Source organism: Clarias gariepinus, chromosome 4 (genome assembly GCF_024256425.1).
Source record: "Clarias gariepinus isolate MV-2021 ecotype Netherlands chromosome 4, CGAR_prim_01v2, whole genome shotgun sequence".
In the NCBI taxonomy this organism is placed as follows: domain Eukaryota; kingdom Metazoa; phylum Chordata; class Actinopteri; order Siluriformes; family Clariidae; genus Clarias; species Clarias gariepinus.
Genome location: NC_071103.1, coordinates 13,025,552 through 13,041,258, shown reverse-complemented (window position 1 = coordinate 13,041,258; position 15,707 = coordinate 13,025,552). Strand labels below are relative to the sequence as shown.

The 15,707-nt window shown below is 41.4% G+C and overlaps 1 protein-coding gene across 1 annotated transcript; it reads right to left on the bottom strand.

The window, feature by feature from the left end:
- Window positions 1-30: 30 nt before the first annotated feature.
- Window positions 31-15,146, bottom strand: LOC128520047 (carcinoembryonic antigen-related cell adhesion molecule 5-like). The gene is made up of 5 exons (XM_053494062.1): window positions 15,056-15,146; window positions 3,423-3,740; window positions 2,664-2,942; window positions 2,271-2,534; window positions 31-161 (listed from the first exon to the last, which is right to left on the bottom strand). Exons 1-5 carry the CDS (start codon window positions 15,144-15,146, stop codon window positions 31-33), a joined length of 1,083 nt encoding a protein of 360 aa, XP_053350037.1.
- Between the last annotated feature and the right edge of the window lie 561 nt (window positions 15,147-15,707).

The window sequence follows — 15,707 nt, the reverse complement described above, 5'->3', positions numbered from 1 at the left end:
ATTTGTTACTAAAGTTATGGGCTAACATACTTACATTATTTTGGCTGTCACAAAGTAGAAAATCAAACCAGCAATACCAGCAACACCTAATAAAACTCCAATAACAATTCCAGCTATAGCTCCTGCAGAAAGTGAACCGCCACCTCCACCAGTATCCCTCCCTTTGAGAACACAAAGCAGTCATCATATCAGAGCAAATAGTTTTTACCTATTACAGAACAAACATTCGAAGGGCTGATTTTTCATTCATAATCTCATTCAGGATTTGTTTGTGGACCAGTTCATTAACTCTCAAATTGATAAGATTATCAAATTCATTTATTATGACAAATAAATAAATAAAAGAAAGGTTTTGTCTGTACATTGGTCAGAACCCGCTCTTTCATGATATCTCATATTTAGGGGTTTATAGCAATCTCTGAAAGGACTATAACAGTAATCCAGGGTTTGCTCTCTTCTGTTGGGGAAAGTAATGTGCTGTTGATATTTTGACCTTTTTCATATAAGCTCTATAAAAGTCCCCCAGAACAGCATCTGGGTGTGGATTTTCAATCCATTTATACTCTTATACAGTTCCTTGAATGCTTGTAATTTATCAGCATGTGAGGGGATGTTAACAGCTGTGAGTAGTACTGTGCTGCACTCTGGGGGGCTAGAACGGACCAATTGTAATAGTCAGCAGCTCTGGGTACGATGAGCAGTGATTTGTTAGCTCCTTGACATCTGTAGTACACACATATTTAACTATAAAGCATATTCCCCCGTGCCTCGACCTGCCTGAGTTTGCTGTTCTATCTAGTCGGTACATGGAAAAGCTGTCTGGTGTAATTTCACAATCCGGAATACTGGGCTCAAGCCATGTGTCCGAGTGCAAAAACACAGCAATTTTTGATGTCCTGATGGTATTTAATCCATGCACGCAGTTCGTGTAGTTTATTATCCAAGGACTGGACATTTGCAAGCAGTATGGAGGGCAGAGAGGGTCTGTTGTTTCTCTGTTAGGCTCTGCACAGTATGCCTGCGTGCTTTTCTCTCCTTGTTTTCCTCCCCCGGCGTCCACGTAAACAAAGTACATTGTACATTACTCGCTGTGTCCAAAAACAATGTTTTAAAATTCAAATTCGTTGCTGGTCTCAGTTGTAGAAGTGTGTCGGGACTATATTGAAAGTGAGAAAGTGCAGGACAAACACAACAGATTAAAAATAAAAGATAGATAAACAAAAGTTTACTAAGTTGGCTCATAGCTCTCGTCAGCGCGGCCATCCTACTGCACTGCACGACCGGAAGTGTTGAGTGTAAAGAGTCAGTATTTGCGGTGTTAACCCTTCTTTTTAATGACCTCCGCAATTCACAGTGGCATGCTGTCAATCAACTTCCGGGCCACATCCTGACTAATGGCATAATGAATAAATAATTCTTGTATAATGAGTACGTATAAAACTTATAATAATGAGTTTGTTAGAATTTGTGGGTTTTGTTTGTGTTAACTCGCTTCTTGAGGATTGACCACAAGTTCTCAATGGGATTAGGGTCTGGGGAGTTTCCTGGCCATGGACCCAAAATTTTGAAAAAATTTCACTGGGAAAAAAAAAAATCGGTAGGAAACCCACTAAGCACAAAACATCCAAACTCCCTGCACACTGACCCGAAGCAGGAATCGAACATAACCACTAAGCCACTGTGTTGCCTCTACATTAATGTTAGTTTTTAAATATTAGTGTTGACATAGTAAATTCTCATTCACAGGGAATTGTATAAAGGCCACTTAATCTACACATAATGAACAAAAGATATTTTTATTTTTATGTTATTTGAGACATAAAATGTCACTCTGTTGATCTTGTGAAGCCTTTTATAATGTGACGCTTACTTAGCCTTTATGGAGGGATTCTTAGGTGTTGGTGCTTTTCAACAGTCACCAAAGGCCTCTCTGCCTCATGTATTATCATATAACAGCATACCCTGTTTAATTGTGTTGTTATTAAACCATATATAGACAAATTATTTGAATTCAAGTTAAAAACAAAAAATATTTTTTGTCAGTCCAAAATATAGTGTGCTTTCACACACAAGGTTATTTATTTTACTTGAGTTAAAATATAATTCGTCATTGTCCAATTTTTTCACTTTGTTGCCAAAGCTTGTAAAAGGTAAAAAAAAAATTTAACAGCATTGACAAATTTGTACATTTCTGGGGGGAAAATGTTTTACCTTGACAATGCCTTTCCTTTTTTGTTGTACACGAAATCAATAACTAAATTATAACCCACCTACAGTGATGCTGATGGGTTCAGATGTGGCGTATCTAAGGCTCTGTTTGTTATGGGCCATGCAGGTGTAATTGCCGCTATGACTGCTCTGAATATTGCTCAGTTTGAGCTCTTGGCCCATTTCACCAAGCTCTGCTCCATTCACAGCCCACTGAAACTCAGCAGCAGGACTGGAATCAGCTGAACAGGTCAATATGAGGTTTGACCCAGAGCTGTAGGAAGGTTCCGCTGGAGCTGCTGTAACTCTGACATTCTCTGGACCATCTGTAATGGAACAGTCCATATTTAGTAATCTTCAGAGCAATCATGGTATTGTGGAGACCAGTTACATCAGGTTAGATGGATAAACTTCATGACTGTCAACAACAAGTCACATGATGGTAGATAACTCACAGTAAATGGTGAGGCTCAATGGAGGACTCTTTGCATTGCTGAAACTGTTAGATGCTTCACATCGGTATGGACCTGTATCACCTCTCATCACACTGGTAATGGTCAGATTGCTGTTGCTGTTTGTTAGCTGAACTCGCTCCCCTGCTGTTACCTCAGAGCTGCCATTCAGCCAAATAAACGAAGGAAACGAGCCAGACGCAGAGCAGACGAGACTTACAGTGCTGTTGAACTCAACCAGCTCTGTCTTACTTGGTATTATGGCAACGTTGGATACTGGCACTGAGGTTAAAAAGTAAGACAGCTAGTGAAGGGACTTTTAGAAAAGGACATTACACTGGCAGCAGAAGTCAAAATGGTACAAGTGGAGGGAACAATGACACAAACATTTTAGTCTAGTGGTAATGTAGCAGATTATTTATAGGATGATAATCATAGAAATAAAAGTGACCAAAACATTTTCCAAATTATGCATTCTATTTGATTTCAAAATATAGATCAAATAAAACAATTAAAGTAAATAATGTTTTCCTGTTTTTGCATCAACAGAAACACACCATACATATTCATAGTCATTAAATAAATAATAGCTAATATTACATGACTTTCAAACACAATTTGAAAGATGCATACTAGATTTCTGTTTTTAAAAAAAGATTATAATAAATATTAGCTGAAAAAACTTTGTTTTGTGTTTACAAAATGACTGTGTAAGGTAGAGGGGAAAACACCTTATTACATTCATGTTTTGTTTATACTCACGCAACACCTGCAGTGATGTTTGAGCAGTGAAATTCCCTTTATCAGTCTGTACAGTCAGAGTGTATTGTCCAGTATCTCTCTCAGTCAGGATTCTGAGCTCTAGAGCTAAAGTGACGGTGCTGAAAAAGGCCCTGCCTTGGTATGAATCTGTTATTGAAGTTCCACTAGGCTGTGCAGAAATAATCAGGGCCCCATTAAACCTCCAACTGCAGGAAGTAGGTCGGGGATCTGGAATTTTGAGTGGCGTAAACAGCACATCTCCTCCAACTGTTCCATTTATTCTCTCAGGTAATATCAGCTCTTGGCCAAAACATACTCCTGTGTAAAGAAATGAATATACGAAGCACAAAAACAAAACAAAAACTTTGTAATAAATTCACAGGACACATGAACACAGGCTAATCAATCAATCTTGATCATAATAATCATCATCATCATAAAAAACAATAATAATTATACATTTAACATAAAATAAAAATAAAAAAAAAGCCTGACAACTGTTATGCTATGTTATGCCACATTGCTGATACTGAGTTCTTATTAACAAAATATTAGAAGAAAGTGACCGCGGTGAAGTTAGTTTGGTATTCGTACATGATACAGATACCGTATTTGGAAGCGGCGTTTAGGATCATCAAGTAGACTATTTATGCGCTAGTTCACAGGGTCACGTGACGAGAAGGTCCTGAAAGTTGTGCAAAAGATGTCCTACAAATGGATTTCTATCAACTATGTATTACTATGTACATGCATGATACAAAACTTTTTAAGAATTTAGAATAACCAAGCAAGTGAGAAGCCTGGTAAGTTAGAAATATCACACTTTCTTCACACAGACATTTGGTCCCTAAAATGCCTCTTCCGAGTGTCTAATGTCCGAAATTGTCGTGACCGCGGTGAGAGAGCTCACCTGTGCATGTCAACAGAATCAGAAAGCAGCTCACAGCGTGTAAATCCATCAGGAGAGATCCGGAGCTCCACCACTGCTTCTCAATAAACGTCTCTCCAGAGACACCTTTACAGATTAAGCACCTGATCTACCCCGAAATGAACCGTGCCGACTAAACTCAAGTTTGAGGAAGTGAACTGAGTAAGCAGAAGAGACAGCAGGTCTGTAAAAACACTGTTATTAAAACACATGCAGGAGGAGACAGTCTACAGGAAAAGTACCAGAGTAATTGTCCACCGCTTTGTCCCAGATCGTCACATTCAGGTTCCGCCCTTTATAAGCAAGTCAGGTGATTAGTTCAATATCCACTGATTATTAACCAGAATGTCTATGGATGTTAACTATTCAAGTGTTCCACACTTAAAAAAAAAAACATTTCCTCAACAATCCTGCATTAGAAGTAAAACAGTTTTCACACATTATGTTTCAATTTGCCTGACCCTAATTAGCATTGTTGCCACCTTCATAGTAACTGTTCCAAAATAAGCTTTATTATTATTATTATTATTAATTTGTTTGTTTGTTTTTACAGTAGAATGTGGTATAGACAACATTGTGGATTAAACTGCATCATAACCACTGGCCTATCCAACTGCAAATAATTGTAATCACGAAGGAGAATTCTTTTTACTTACAGTATAATTCTATTCTAAAGTGAATAAAGAACACAACACCATAGTGCCACCATCAGTCTGATCAAGATTATGTGGTGTCTCTGCATGAGGAACAGAAATTAATACTACGTACACACTGAGCAAGTTTCATGTCTCTATCTACTATAATAGATATCAGTGTTGTAAACTATGTAGCTATTTTTAAATTGATCAACAGATGTATTGTATTAAGAATATGGATTAAATAATCACCATATTCTCTCCAACTGCTTGATTTATTCTCTCAGGTAATAACAGATCTTGGCCAAAGCAGACTCCTGTGTAAAGAAATAAATATGCCAAGCACAAAACCAAAACGAAAGAAAAAACTTGGTAATAGGAACACATACACTAATGTAAGATAATGATAAGAATACTGTACCTTGAAATAACACAAAAATTGTTAAGAATAATTAAAAGAGAGAGTTTTATGCTTCAACAGTAATGAACTATAATCATGATATAGCCACTGTAAATCAAATGTAAAAAAACAAGATACCGACACTATTAGTTTTCTTTGTTTTAAATAATAACCACTCATTTTCTCAGCTGTACTTGTTACTTTACCATTTTACTTTGAGGCGGCTCATTTGTTTATTTTTTTTTACACACTGTAAAAATAAATAAGCCGCTTGGGATAAAAAAGTTTAGTAACAAATTGAACAGATTTTTTAAGTTTACTCGAGCTCTAGATGAATATGCTGGCCAAACAAAATATGTCACACTGCTGTTTAGTTGTCACAACATGTACCCAGTTCAAAGTCTTAAGTTGACTTAATAATTCAAAAATTTAAGTTTGCTCAAGAAGTATTGCTTGTGGGCTCAATTAATTATATTTCTCTAGGGTTGACCAAAACCTTTCATCTACTCAAAAAAGTAAGTTGTTTGACATTGTAGCCCACTGATGCTGGTTTAAGCGATTGTTTTCCTGTGCTTTGCTGTGCTGTGTAAAACAAATTGGCCTAACAATACCCCAACGATTAAAACGCATCACTTTACTTAAAAAAAACAGTGATCTGCATAAATACTTTTTGCTTAAAGATTAGTAAAATACCTGGATAACACCAGATGCTTATCAGACTCTTAGTGATTCTTTTATATTACAATATAATAACTATTTTTAAAAACAAGCAAAGATTTGAATTTTGAAGGCTTTTTTCCTCAGTGTGTTAGACACACACAAAAAAAGAGTATATGGCAACAAGTTTTTAAACATGTAAGTCATAGGGGAGCGTGTCTCTACAATTTCAATAGAAACCATTTGAATGGCTTCTTAGGTGTCTGTTTAGTACAGAGCAGAGCACTGGTTAAAGAAACAAGAAACGCCTTGTAAAGACAAAGATGATAATTTTCACAGAATATTTAGTCATTATAAAAAATAAAATAGGCTATAATAAGGCTATATACCACAAGAATTTGTAAAAGACTGTTTCTGGAATTCTAATGAGAAAATAATGGTTCAACTAATGGTCCAATACTCAAGTTACAATTAATGCTATGGTTTCTGCAGACAGGAAATCTCCATTTCCATCTGCAGTCCCCTGTTCTATTAAAAAATTAAAATAGAGAAACCAGCAATGTCATAGTCACAAATAAAGAAGATGCTTAAGAATTTGTAGATTCTGAGAATCCCTCTAAATATATACCTCTGATTGCTAGCAATCTTTTTTTTCCCTAAATAACTTACCAGCAACAATTGTAAAATGAATGATCACCAAAATAAATGTTATATTTTAAATAGAAGTGTACCTGATTAAAAGAAACTGAGAAAATGATCCAGGATTTTTGTTTTGTTTCTTATGCTGAAGCTGTAAGGAATTGCTACTAGAGGGCACTGTTTTGCCCTTTGTAGTTTTTGTTTTGCAGACTCAGTTTCCCAGAAGGCACCTCGGTCAGGTAGAATCTTCAATAAAGAGCTGATTAGTCTGGGAAAACTGGGTCGAGCATTTTTGGTTTGTGCATATGGTCTGTTAAGTGGGCATTTTGTTTTGTGTATTGTTTTTCTTTGTTTATATGTTGTTTTTTTTATATTGTTATTTTTGTAGGTATTTCATGTTATCCCATAACTACTAAGCATGTCCCCCAGGTGTGTTTGTGAGTCTTTGGTGTTCAAGTGTGTGTGGAGCTGATTCGGTGTTGGTCATGTCATGTTATGTTGTGTTGTTTTAGAGAAGAAGTAAGTAGTTAGCCTCTGTGTGTGTGTGTGTGTGTGTGTCCCTTAGCCTGGCCTCTGTGTGTGTGTGTGTGTGTGTGTCCCTTAGCCTGGCCTGTGTGTGTGTGTGTGTGTGTGTCCCTTAGCCTGGCCTCTGTGTGTGTGTGTGTGTGTGTGTGTCCCTTAGCCTGGCCTCTGTGTGTATGTGTGTGTCCCTTAGCCTGGCCTCTGTGTGTGTGTGTGTGTGTGTCCCTTAGCCTGGCCTGTGTGTGTGTGTGTGTGTGACCCTTAGCGTGGCCTGTGTGTGTGTGTCCCTTAGCCTGGCATGTGTGTGTGCGTGTGTGTGTGTGTCCCTTAGCCTGCCCTTTTTGTGTGTGTGTGCGTGTGTGTGTGTTTGTCCCTTAGCCTGGCCTCTGTGTGTGTGTGTGTGTGTGTCCCTTAGCCTGGCCTCTGTGTGTGTGTGTGTGTGTGTGTGTGTGTGTGTGTCCCTTAGCCTGGCCTCTGTGTGTGTGTGTGTGTGTGTGTGTGTCCCTTAGCCTGGCCTCTGTGTGTGTGTGTGTGTGTGTGTGTGTGTGTGTGTGTCCCTTAGCCTGGCCTCTGTGTGTGTGTGTGTGTGTGTGTCCCTTAGCCTGGCCTCTTTGTGTGTGTGTGTGTGTCCCTTAGCCTGGCCTCTTTGTGTGTGTGTGTGTGTGTGTGTGTGTGTGTGTGTGTCCCTTAGCCTGCCCTCTGTGTGTGTGTGTGTGTGTGTCCCTTAGCCTGCCCTCTGTGTGTGTGTGTGTGTGTCCCTTAGCCTGCCCTCTGTGTGTGTGTGTGTGTGTCCCTTAGCCTGCCCTCTGTGTGTGTGTGTGTGTGTGTGTGTCCCTTAGCCTGCCCTCTGTGTGTGTGTGTGTGTGTCCCTTAGCCTGCCCTCTGTGTGTGTGTGTGTGTGTGTCCCTTAGCCTAGCCTCTGTGTGTGTGTGTCCCTTAGCCTGGCGTGTGTGTGTGTGTGTGTGTGTGTCCCTTAGCCTAGCCTCTGTGTGTGTGTGTCCCTTAGCCTGGCGTGTGTGTGTGTGTGTGTGTCCCTTAGCCTGGCATGTGTGTGTGCGTGTGTGTGTGTGTGTGTCCCTTAGCCTGCCCTCTTTGTGTGTGTGTGCGTGTGTGTGTGTTTGTCCCTTTGCCTGGCCTCTTTGTGTCTGTGTGTGCGCGTGTGTGTGTGTGTCCCTTAGCCTGGCCTCTGTGTGTGTGTGTGTGTGTGTGTGTGTGTGTGTCCCTTAGCCTGGCCTCTGTGTGTGTGTAGGTGTGTGTGTGTGTGTGTGTGTCCCTTAGCCTGGCCTCTGTGTGTGTGTGTGTGTGTCCCTTAGCCTGGCCTCTGTGTGTGTGTGTGTGTGTGTCCCTTAGCCTGGCCTCTTTGTGTGTGTGTGTGTGTGTGTGTGTGTGTGTGTGTGTGTGTGTCCCTTAGCCTGGCCTCTTTGTGTGTGTGCGTGTGTGTGTGTGTGTGTGTGTCCCTTAGCCTGGCCTCTTTGTGTGTGTGCGTGTGTGTGTGTGTGTGTCCCTTAGCCTGGCCTCTTTGTGTGTGTGCGTGTGTGTGTGTGTCCCTTAGCCTGCCCTCTTTGTGTGTGTGTGTGTGTCCCTTTGCCTGGCCTCTTTGTGTGTGTTTGTGTGTCCCTTAGCCTGGCGTGTGTGTGTGTGTGTGTGTGTCCCTTAGCCTGGCCTCTTTGTGTGTGTGTGTCCCTTAGCCAGGGTATTGGTCAGTTATGGGTTGTATAATTTAAGTGTTCGTTTCTTTGTTTTTGTTTCTTTGGGAGTCCAGGGGTCCGTTCTTCGTACGTCGCTTGACACATCCGAGATTGACACATTTAAGATGAGATCATCGTGCTAATTACGATCTGGCTAAGTCGGTTCTTCGAATCATTGTTGATGATTAGTATAGCTTGATTGAGTTGTCTAGGATTATTGCGTGTTCGTGCGATGGTTTAAAAGACGATATGCATTGACAGTAGAAACACTGATCACAACCCCTTTGATTGGTTGACGAAATGGAAAAAGAGCAGCTCAACTTTTTTTTGTAACACGTGTTATGCGCTGAAATGCCCCTGCCATGGATTGCCCTCCCTCCCCCACACACACATAATTGCTATCAAATATTATATTAGAACATAAATTCATAGGTTAATGGTTTTCCACAATCACTTCAGGGACAGCGGCGACACACGGCGCATGTGGCAGGGCTTACAAGCCATCACTCACTATAGGACGACATCACCAGCCTGTGACGGCTCCCTCCCAGATGCGCTGAACAACTTCTACGCTCGGTTCGACAGGCAGAACGACGTGGCGGCGAGGAAGTCCACCCCTCCTCCGAACGACCAGGTGCTGTGTCTCACTACAGCTGAGGTGTGGAAAACTCTACGCAGAGTCAACCCACGTAAAGCTGCTGGACTAGACAACATCCCAGGCAGAGTGCTCAGAGAATGTGCTGAACAGCTGGCAGATGTTCTCACCGACATCTTCAACATCTCTCTGAGCAGCGCCGTCGTTCCCACGTGCTTCAAAGCCACCACCATCGTCCCCGTGCCCAAGAAGTCTACTGTGTCCTGTCTCAATGACTACCGTCCCGTTGCACTTACACCCACCATCATGAAGTGCTTCGAGCGGCTCGTCATGAGACACATCAAGACGCTGCTGCCCCCTTTACTGGACCCACTGCAATTTGCGTATCGTCCTAACCGCTCAACGGACGATGCCATCTCCACTACACTCCATCTTGCCCTCACACACTTGGACAAGAAGGACGCATACGTTCGAATGCTGTACATAGACTTCAGCTCAGCATTCAACACTATCATCCCTCAACAACTGATCGGGAAGCTGAGCCTGTTGGGCCTGAACACCTCCCTCTGCAACTGGATCCTAGACTTTCTGACCGGAAGGCCTCAGTCAGTACGGATCGGGAACTGCACCTCCAGCACCACCACACTGAGCACTGGGGCCCCACAAGGCTGTGTGCTCAGTCCCCTGCTGTTCACACTGCTGACTCACGACTGTGTAGCAACACACAGTTCAAATCACATCATTAAGTTCGCTGATGACACGACCGTGGTGGGTCTCATTAGCAAGAACGACGAGTCAGCGTACAGAGAGGAAGTGCAGAGGCTAACGGACTGGTGCAACAACAACAACCTGTCTCTAAATGTTGACAAGACAAAAGAGATGGTTGTTGACTTCAGGAGGACACGAGGCGACCATTCTCCGCTGAGCATCAACGGCTCCTCTGTGGAGATTGTCGAAAACACTAAATTCCTGGGTGTCCACCTGGAGAAGGACCTCAACTGGTCCCTCAACACCAGCTCCCTACACAAGAAAGCCCAACAGCGTCTCTTCTTTCTGAGAAGACTGAGAAAGGCCCAGCTTCCACCACCGATCCTGATCACCTTCTATAGAGGGACTATCGAGAGCATCCTGAGCGGCTGCATCACTGTCTGGTTTGGGAATTGTGCCATATCGGACCGCAAAACCCTACAGCGGATAGTAAGGACAGCGGAGAAGATCATTGGGGTCTCTCTTCCCTCCGATGAAGACATCTACACCACACGCTGCATCCGCAAAGCCAACAGCATTGTGGCTGATCGGACACACCCCTCTCACACACACTTCACACTCCTGCCATCTGGAAAAAGGTACCGAAGCATTCGGGCACACACATCCAGACTGTGCAACAGCTTTTTTCCACAAGCCATCCGTCTCCTCAACAAAAAGGGACTGAACTGATAAACACACACACACACACACACACACAAACATTATCACTCAGCTTAACTACTACAACTCAACTACATCAATACATCAAAACACTGTGACTGGACTGACAAATCAACACAAGCGCAGACACACTGACCCACACAAACTATCGTACACACATCTGTAAATGCCTCACTGTTTATCTCTTCTGCACAATATTCATTACTTTTTGCACAAATATCAATTCTTGCTGCTATGTTTTTACTACCTCAACACCATATTTTATGTTTTATGTTCTGATATGTCATTGTTGTCGCACTGTCACTTTGTTGTTGCTCGTTTTGCACATTTGCACGTGCACTTTATGTTGTTGTCTGTTGTCTGGGAAAAAAAAAAAACCTGTAGATAGTCTTTTAGTTAGTTAGTCTTTTTAGTTAGTTTTTTTTGTTAATTTATGTTGTAATTTATGTTAGGAATATCTGTCTTGTCTCTGCTAGCCAGCTAACTAGGCCTCCTAGCTAGCTAGTTTAGCTTCTCTGTTAATTTATGTTGTAAGTTTATGTTGCATGTAGCACCTTGGTCCTGGAGGAACGTTGTTTCGTTTCACTGTGTACTAACTGTATATGGTTGTAATGACAATAAAGCCTACTTAAACTTGAACTTGAACTTTACAAATTACAAATTACATGAGACAATAAAATAAAATAAGCAATATGAAAATAAATATGTTGTATATAAAAAAATAAAAAATATATTTTTTTCAAATACATCATGTATACTTTTATATTGTTTGTTATAATAAATTAGTTTCGTCCAATTTATCATTATAAAAATATTTATTTTCATTATATATAATTATTTATTTGCATATTCATGACAAACCCCAATTATAACCCGCCAGGAGCGCAGCCTTAATCCTGTTTACACGAAATAAACCTGCTCCCGAGCAGGTTCAAGCTTACGGATATGTTGCTATGACAACAAATACTAGAAGCGCATCGAAGAACGAAACAATCCAGGATCAGGACAAATCCACAACAATTAAATCCAGCTAACTGAGTTAGCGACGTACGAAGAACGGACCCCTGTGTTGGTTATATCCTAAATAAAGACTCTTTTGTTCAAAAACACCCCTCTGCGCCCATGCCTAAGTTAAAAGTGAAATTATACTGGACCCTTTTTTTAATGAGCCTATTACATTCCTCTTGGGCTATAAGAAAAATAAAAGATTTCTACTCCTTGTGCATTTAAAGATTTGAATCATACACAATCTACATTAAATGTTGTCACTTTTAGTTATTTTAAATGAAGATGTCTGTTTGCTACTGTGCTTTTTTTTTTTGCAGTTGTCTAAAGCTTTCCAACAGCACTGTTATATTTGCTAGCCCTAACTTTCCTTTTTGCTGCACATGAATTCGATAACTAAATTATAACTAACCTAGTACAGTGGTGCTGATGGGTTCAGATGTGGCGCATCTCAGGCTCTGTTTGTTATGGGCTAGCAAGTGCTTTGAATGTTGCCTAGTCTGAGCTCTTGGGCCATCTTACCAAGCTCTGCTCAATTTACAGCCCACTGAAACACTTTTTTTTTCTGGACTCACAGGTCAATATGAGTTTTGGCCTGCACTGTTAAAACTGCAAATAAATGTTTTTTAGAATTATTTTATATATAAAGAAGTAATTTCTAACGCTCCCACGCTCACTTTCCCATACTCTCTTTATGTCTCCCCTCTGTCTCCTTCCCCCTCTGTCTCCTTCCCCTCTCCCCCTAACTCGAGCCAACATCTTGTGATCTGTCTCTGGACAGACACCTCTCTATCTTCCTCTCCTTTGATTCTTCAGGATCTCACCAGGACATTTACAATGGTTCATGTTCTTTGTAGTGACATATGTCTATGGTACAAGCGTTTGGTCAAACATATATAAACTCTATCCTTTGCTGTTAATAAACAAAGACCTTTCTGACAGACAACGTGTGTGTGTGTGTGTGTGTTTGACTGAGTCTCTCCTGTCCAGAAAAGCTTACCAAAGCACAGCGGACAGACCGAGCAACTCGCCTCTCCTACTACGTAACTTTGGAAAAACTTTACAATGTTGAATGAATTAATATTGTATTTTTGTCCAACTTCTTGCAGTGTAATTTGATGAGACAACTGGAAACATTGTGTACTTGAAAACACATACTGAATAAAATACTGTAGATTAAATTTTAGGGTCCGGGTTCGATTCCTGTCTCTGAGTTTGCATATCCTTCGCATGCTTGGTGGGTTTCCTCCAGGTACTCCGGTTTCGTCCCACAGTCCAAAGACCTACAGGTTAGTCTAATCGGTGTTTCCAAATTTCCCGTACAGTGTAAATGTGTGTGTGTGACCGCCCTGCGATGGAAGGAAAGGTCTTCATGAAGGCGGGTTTCATCATGGTGCTTGATGGATTTTGCAAATGCACTTCACAACACTTTTCTTGCAAGAACTAGTCCAGAAAGGCTGTTGTTTGACTGTTGTTACATAATTAACTAATTCCAAATGTGTTTCTCATAGTTTTGAAATCCATAGTACAGTAAAACCTCAGATTGTACGTAATGCGGTTGTTGTGTACGTAAGTGTTTCGCAAGACGAGCAAAGATTTGAAAACGAACAAGTCTTGGTTTATGAGTACCGAGTATTATGTATCACACATGCGCTTCTTGTTTTGACGCAGAGCGTCATGTGATCACAACTGAGCCAACATTTTTTCTCTCTCTTGCGCTGCGGAATTATTGGTAATAGTCTCCCCTGCTGGGTCTTAGTGCTTGTCTCTTACTGGTATAATCAACGTCCGTGCACGTGTGTACTGTTTACTATAACACTGTGACCACGTGTGTGTGTGTGTATAAAACACATTTTATTTTAAGCGCATGTGTATAGCGTACTGTTTCTTATAACACACGTGTGTGCAGGCGTGTAAAGCAAAAGAAAGTCTCATTATAAGGTTAAAAATCCACTTTCTCCCTCAGCCTGCCATTATGTGTGCGCGCGCATAATTGACACCATGCCGGTTCTCTCTCTCTCTTTCACCTTTATTGTGTGTGTTTCTGCTCTACACAGAAACACTGCTCTGCCGCGAGGGAACCGAAAATTTGGTTTACGAGTATTTTGGGATACGGGGCGCTTCTGGAACGAATTATGCTCGTAATCCAAGATTCCACTGTATTGTTACAGAATAAAGAAAATAAATCACTAAACAAAAAGAAAGAAATTTGCAATTTGCCAAAATTTTGAGCGTTAGTATCACCTTGCACCTCCAGGTCCTTGCAGGAGTTTGCATGTTCTCCCTGTAGTTTGTGGGTTTCCTCCATGTTGTCTAGTTTTCTCCCAAGTCCAAAGACTTGCAGATAAGGCTAACTGTCATTTCCAAATTGGAAGTATTGTGTGAATGTGCATGTGAATGTTGAGCGGAGGTCCTACCACAGTCGTACAAATGAAAATAAAAACAATGGTCACTATTGGCCTCCACAGTCCCTACTAGAGTCAAGGTAGTGAGATGAACTTATTTTTGTTCAATTAGGATATTTCCAGAAAATTACTGCCCTTTCATGTTCCAGGGAAAAGAACAGGTATGACTGCAGAACACTTATAAATAGAATCAGTCCAGCCATCACCTAATGAGGACCTGAGATTGTTACCCACTTTGGCTTCCCTAGGAAAAAAAAGAAACTTGGAATTCAGAGGCTAATAAGCAAAGAATATACACTTAGCTCCACTGCTTTTTCCTGAAACATTTACCTCAAAGAAAAATTGAGAATCTGAGTGAATTTTTTATCATCTTATATCGTAAGAGTACTTGGATTACTTTTTAGATGTAACGAGTAATCTAACGTGTTAGGTCCACCATAAGTACTCCTTGATTTAGTTATTTTTTCAAAAATGTAATCCGTTATTCAGACAATTTATGTAATACAGGAGCCAGACAGCAGTCATTCCCAATCAAACCTAATTTTTTTGTGTGTGAGGAAAAGTTGCCCTACAAGCCCCGCCCTCGATAACCCGCCCACCCCCCTGTTATTCTTGCTGTTATACCCCTATCTCACCTATGTGGTTTGACTATGCAAGGACCGATGCACAGAAAGATGGAAACTTAATCATAGCGCCAAAACTTGCTGTGAATCATGATGAACCGTACTTACGGCCACCAGGCAGAAACAGAGGAGCTGACGCAAATCCAGCAGCGGGGGACGAGATGTACCCCTCCCTGACCCCCAGAAGGACGTGCAGCATCTGCTCCCCAAGCTCACTCCGCACGACGACCTGGTAGCGTATCTACAGACCTTCAAAAGGACTGCAGAGTTAGAGGGCTGGTTGAGGCGGGACTGGAGCTTTATCCTTTTCCCTCTTCTGTCAGGGGAAGCACAGCGAGCGTACTTTGCCCTCCCTGCAGGGGACGCGGATGATTATGAACTAATAAAGTCCGAGATATTAGCACATTGCGGGCTCTCCAGTGCCCACACGGCCCTAGGGTTTCATTGCTGGGCATAGAATGAACAATCCCTCCCTACGCGCAACTTGACTGCCTATACCAGATCGCCACCAGCTGGCTGCAACAAGAATCACTCTCCGCGAGAGAAGTCACAGAGTGAGTCATAATGAATAAAATTATGCACGCTTTCCCAAGGGAAGAGCAGACGACCGATGGAGAAAATGTGCTATAACTGCAGAAGTTGTACATAACCTTCCTGTTCCTCTCCTTTTAGAAAGAGACTGGTTGGGGGCACTACCTAACCGGAACCCGGAGAACAAAAAAGGTGGCAATCCATGGCTGGCACAAACGGCAGTGGAGGA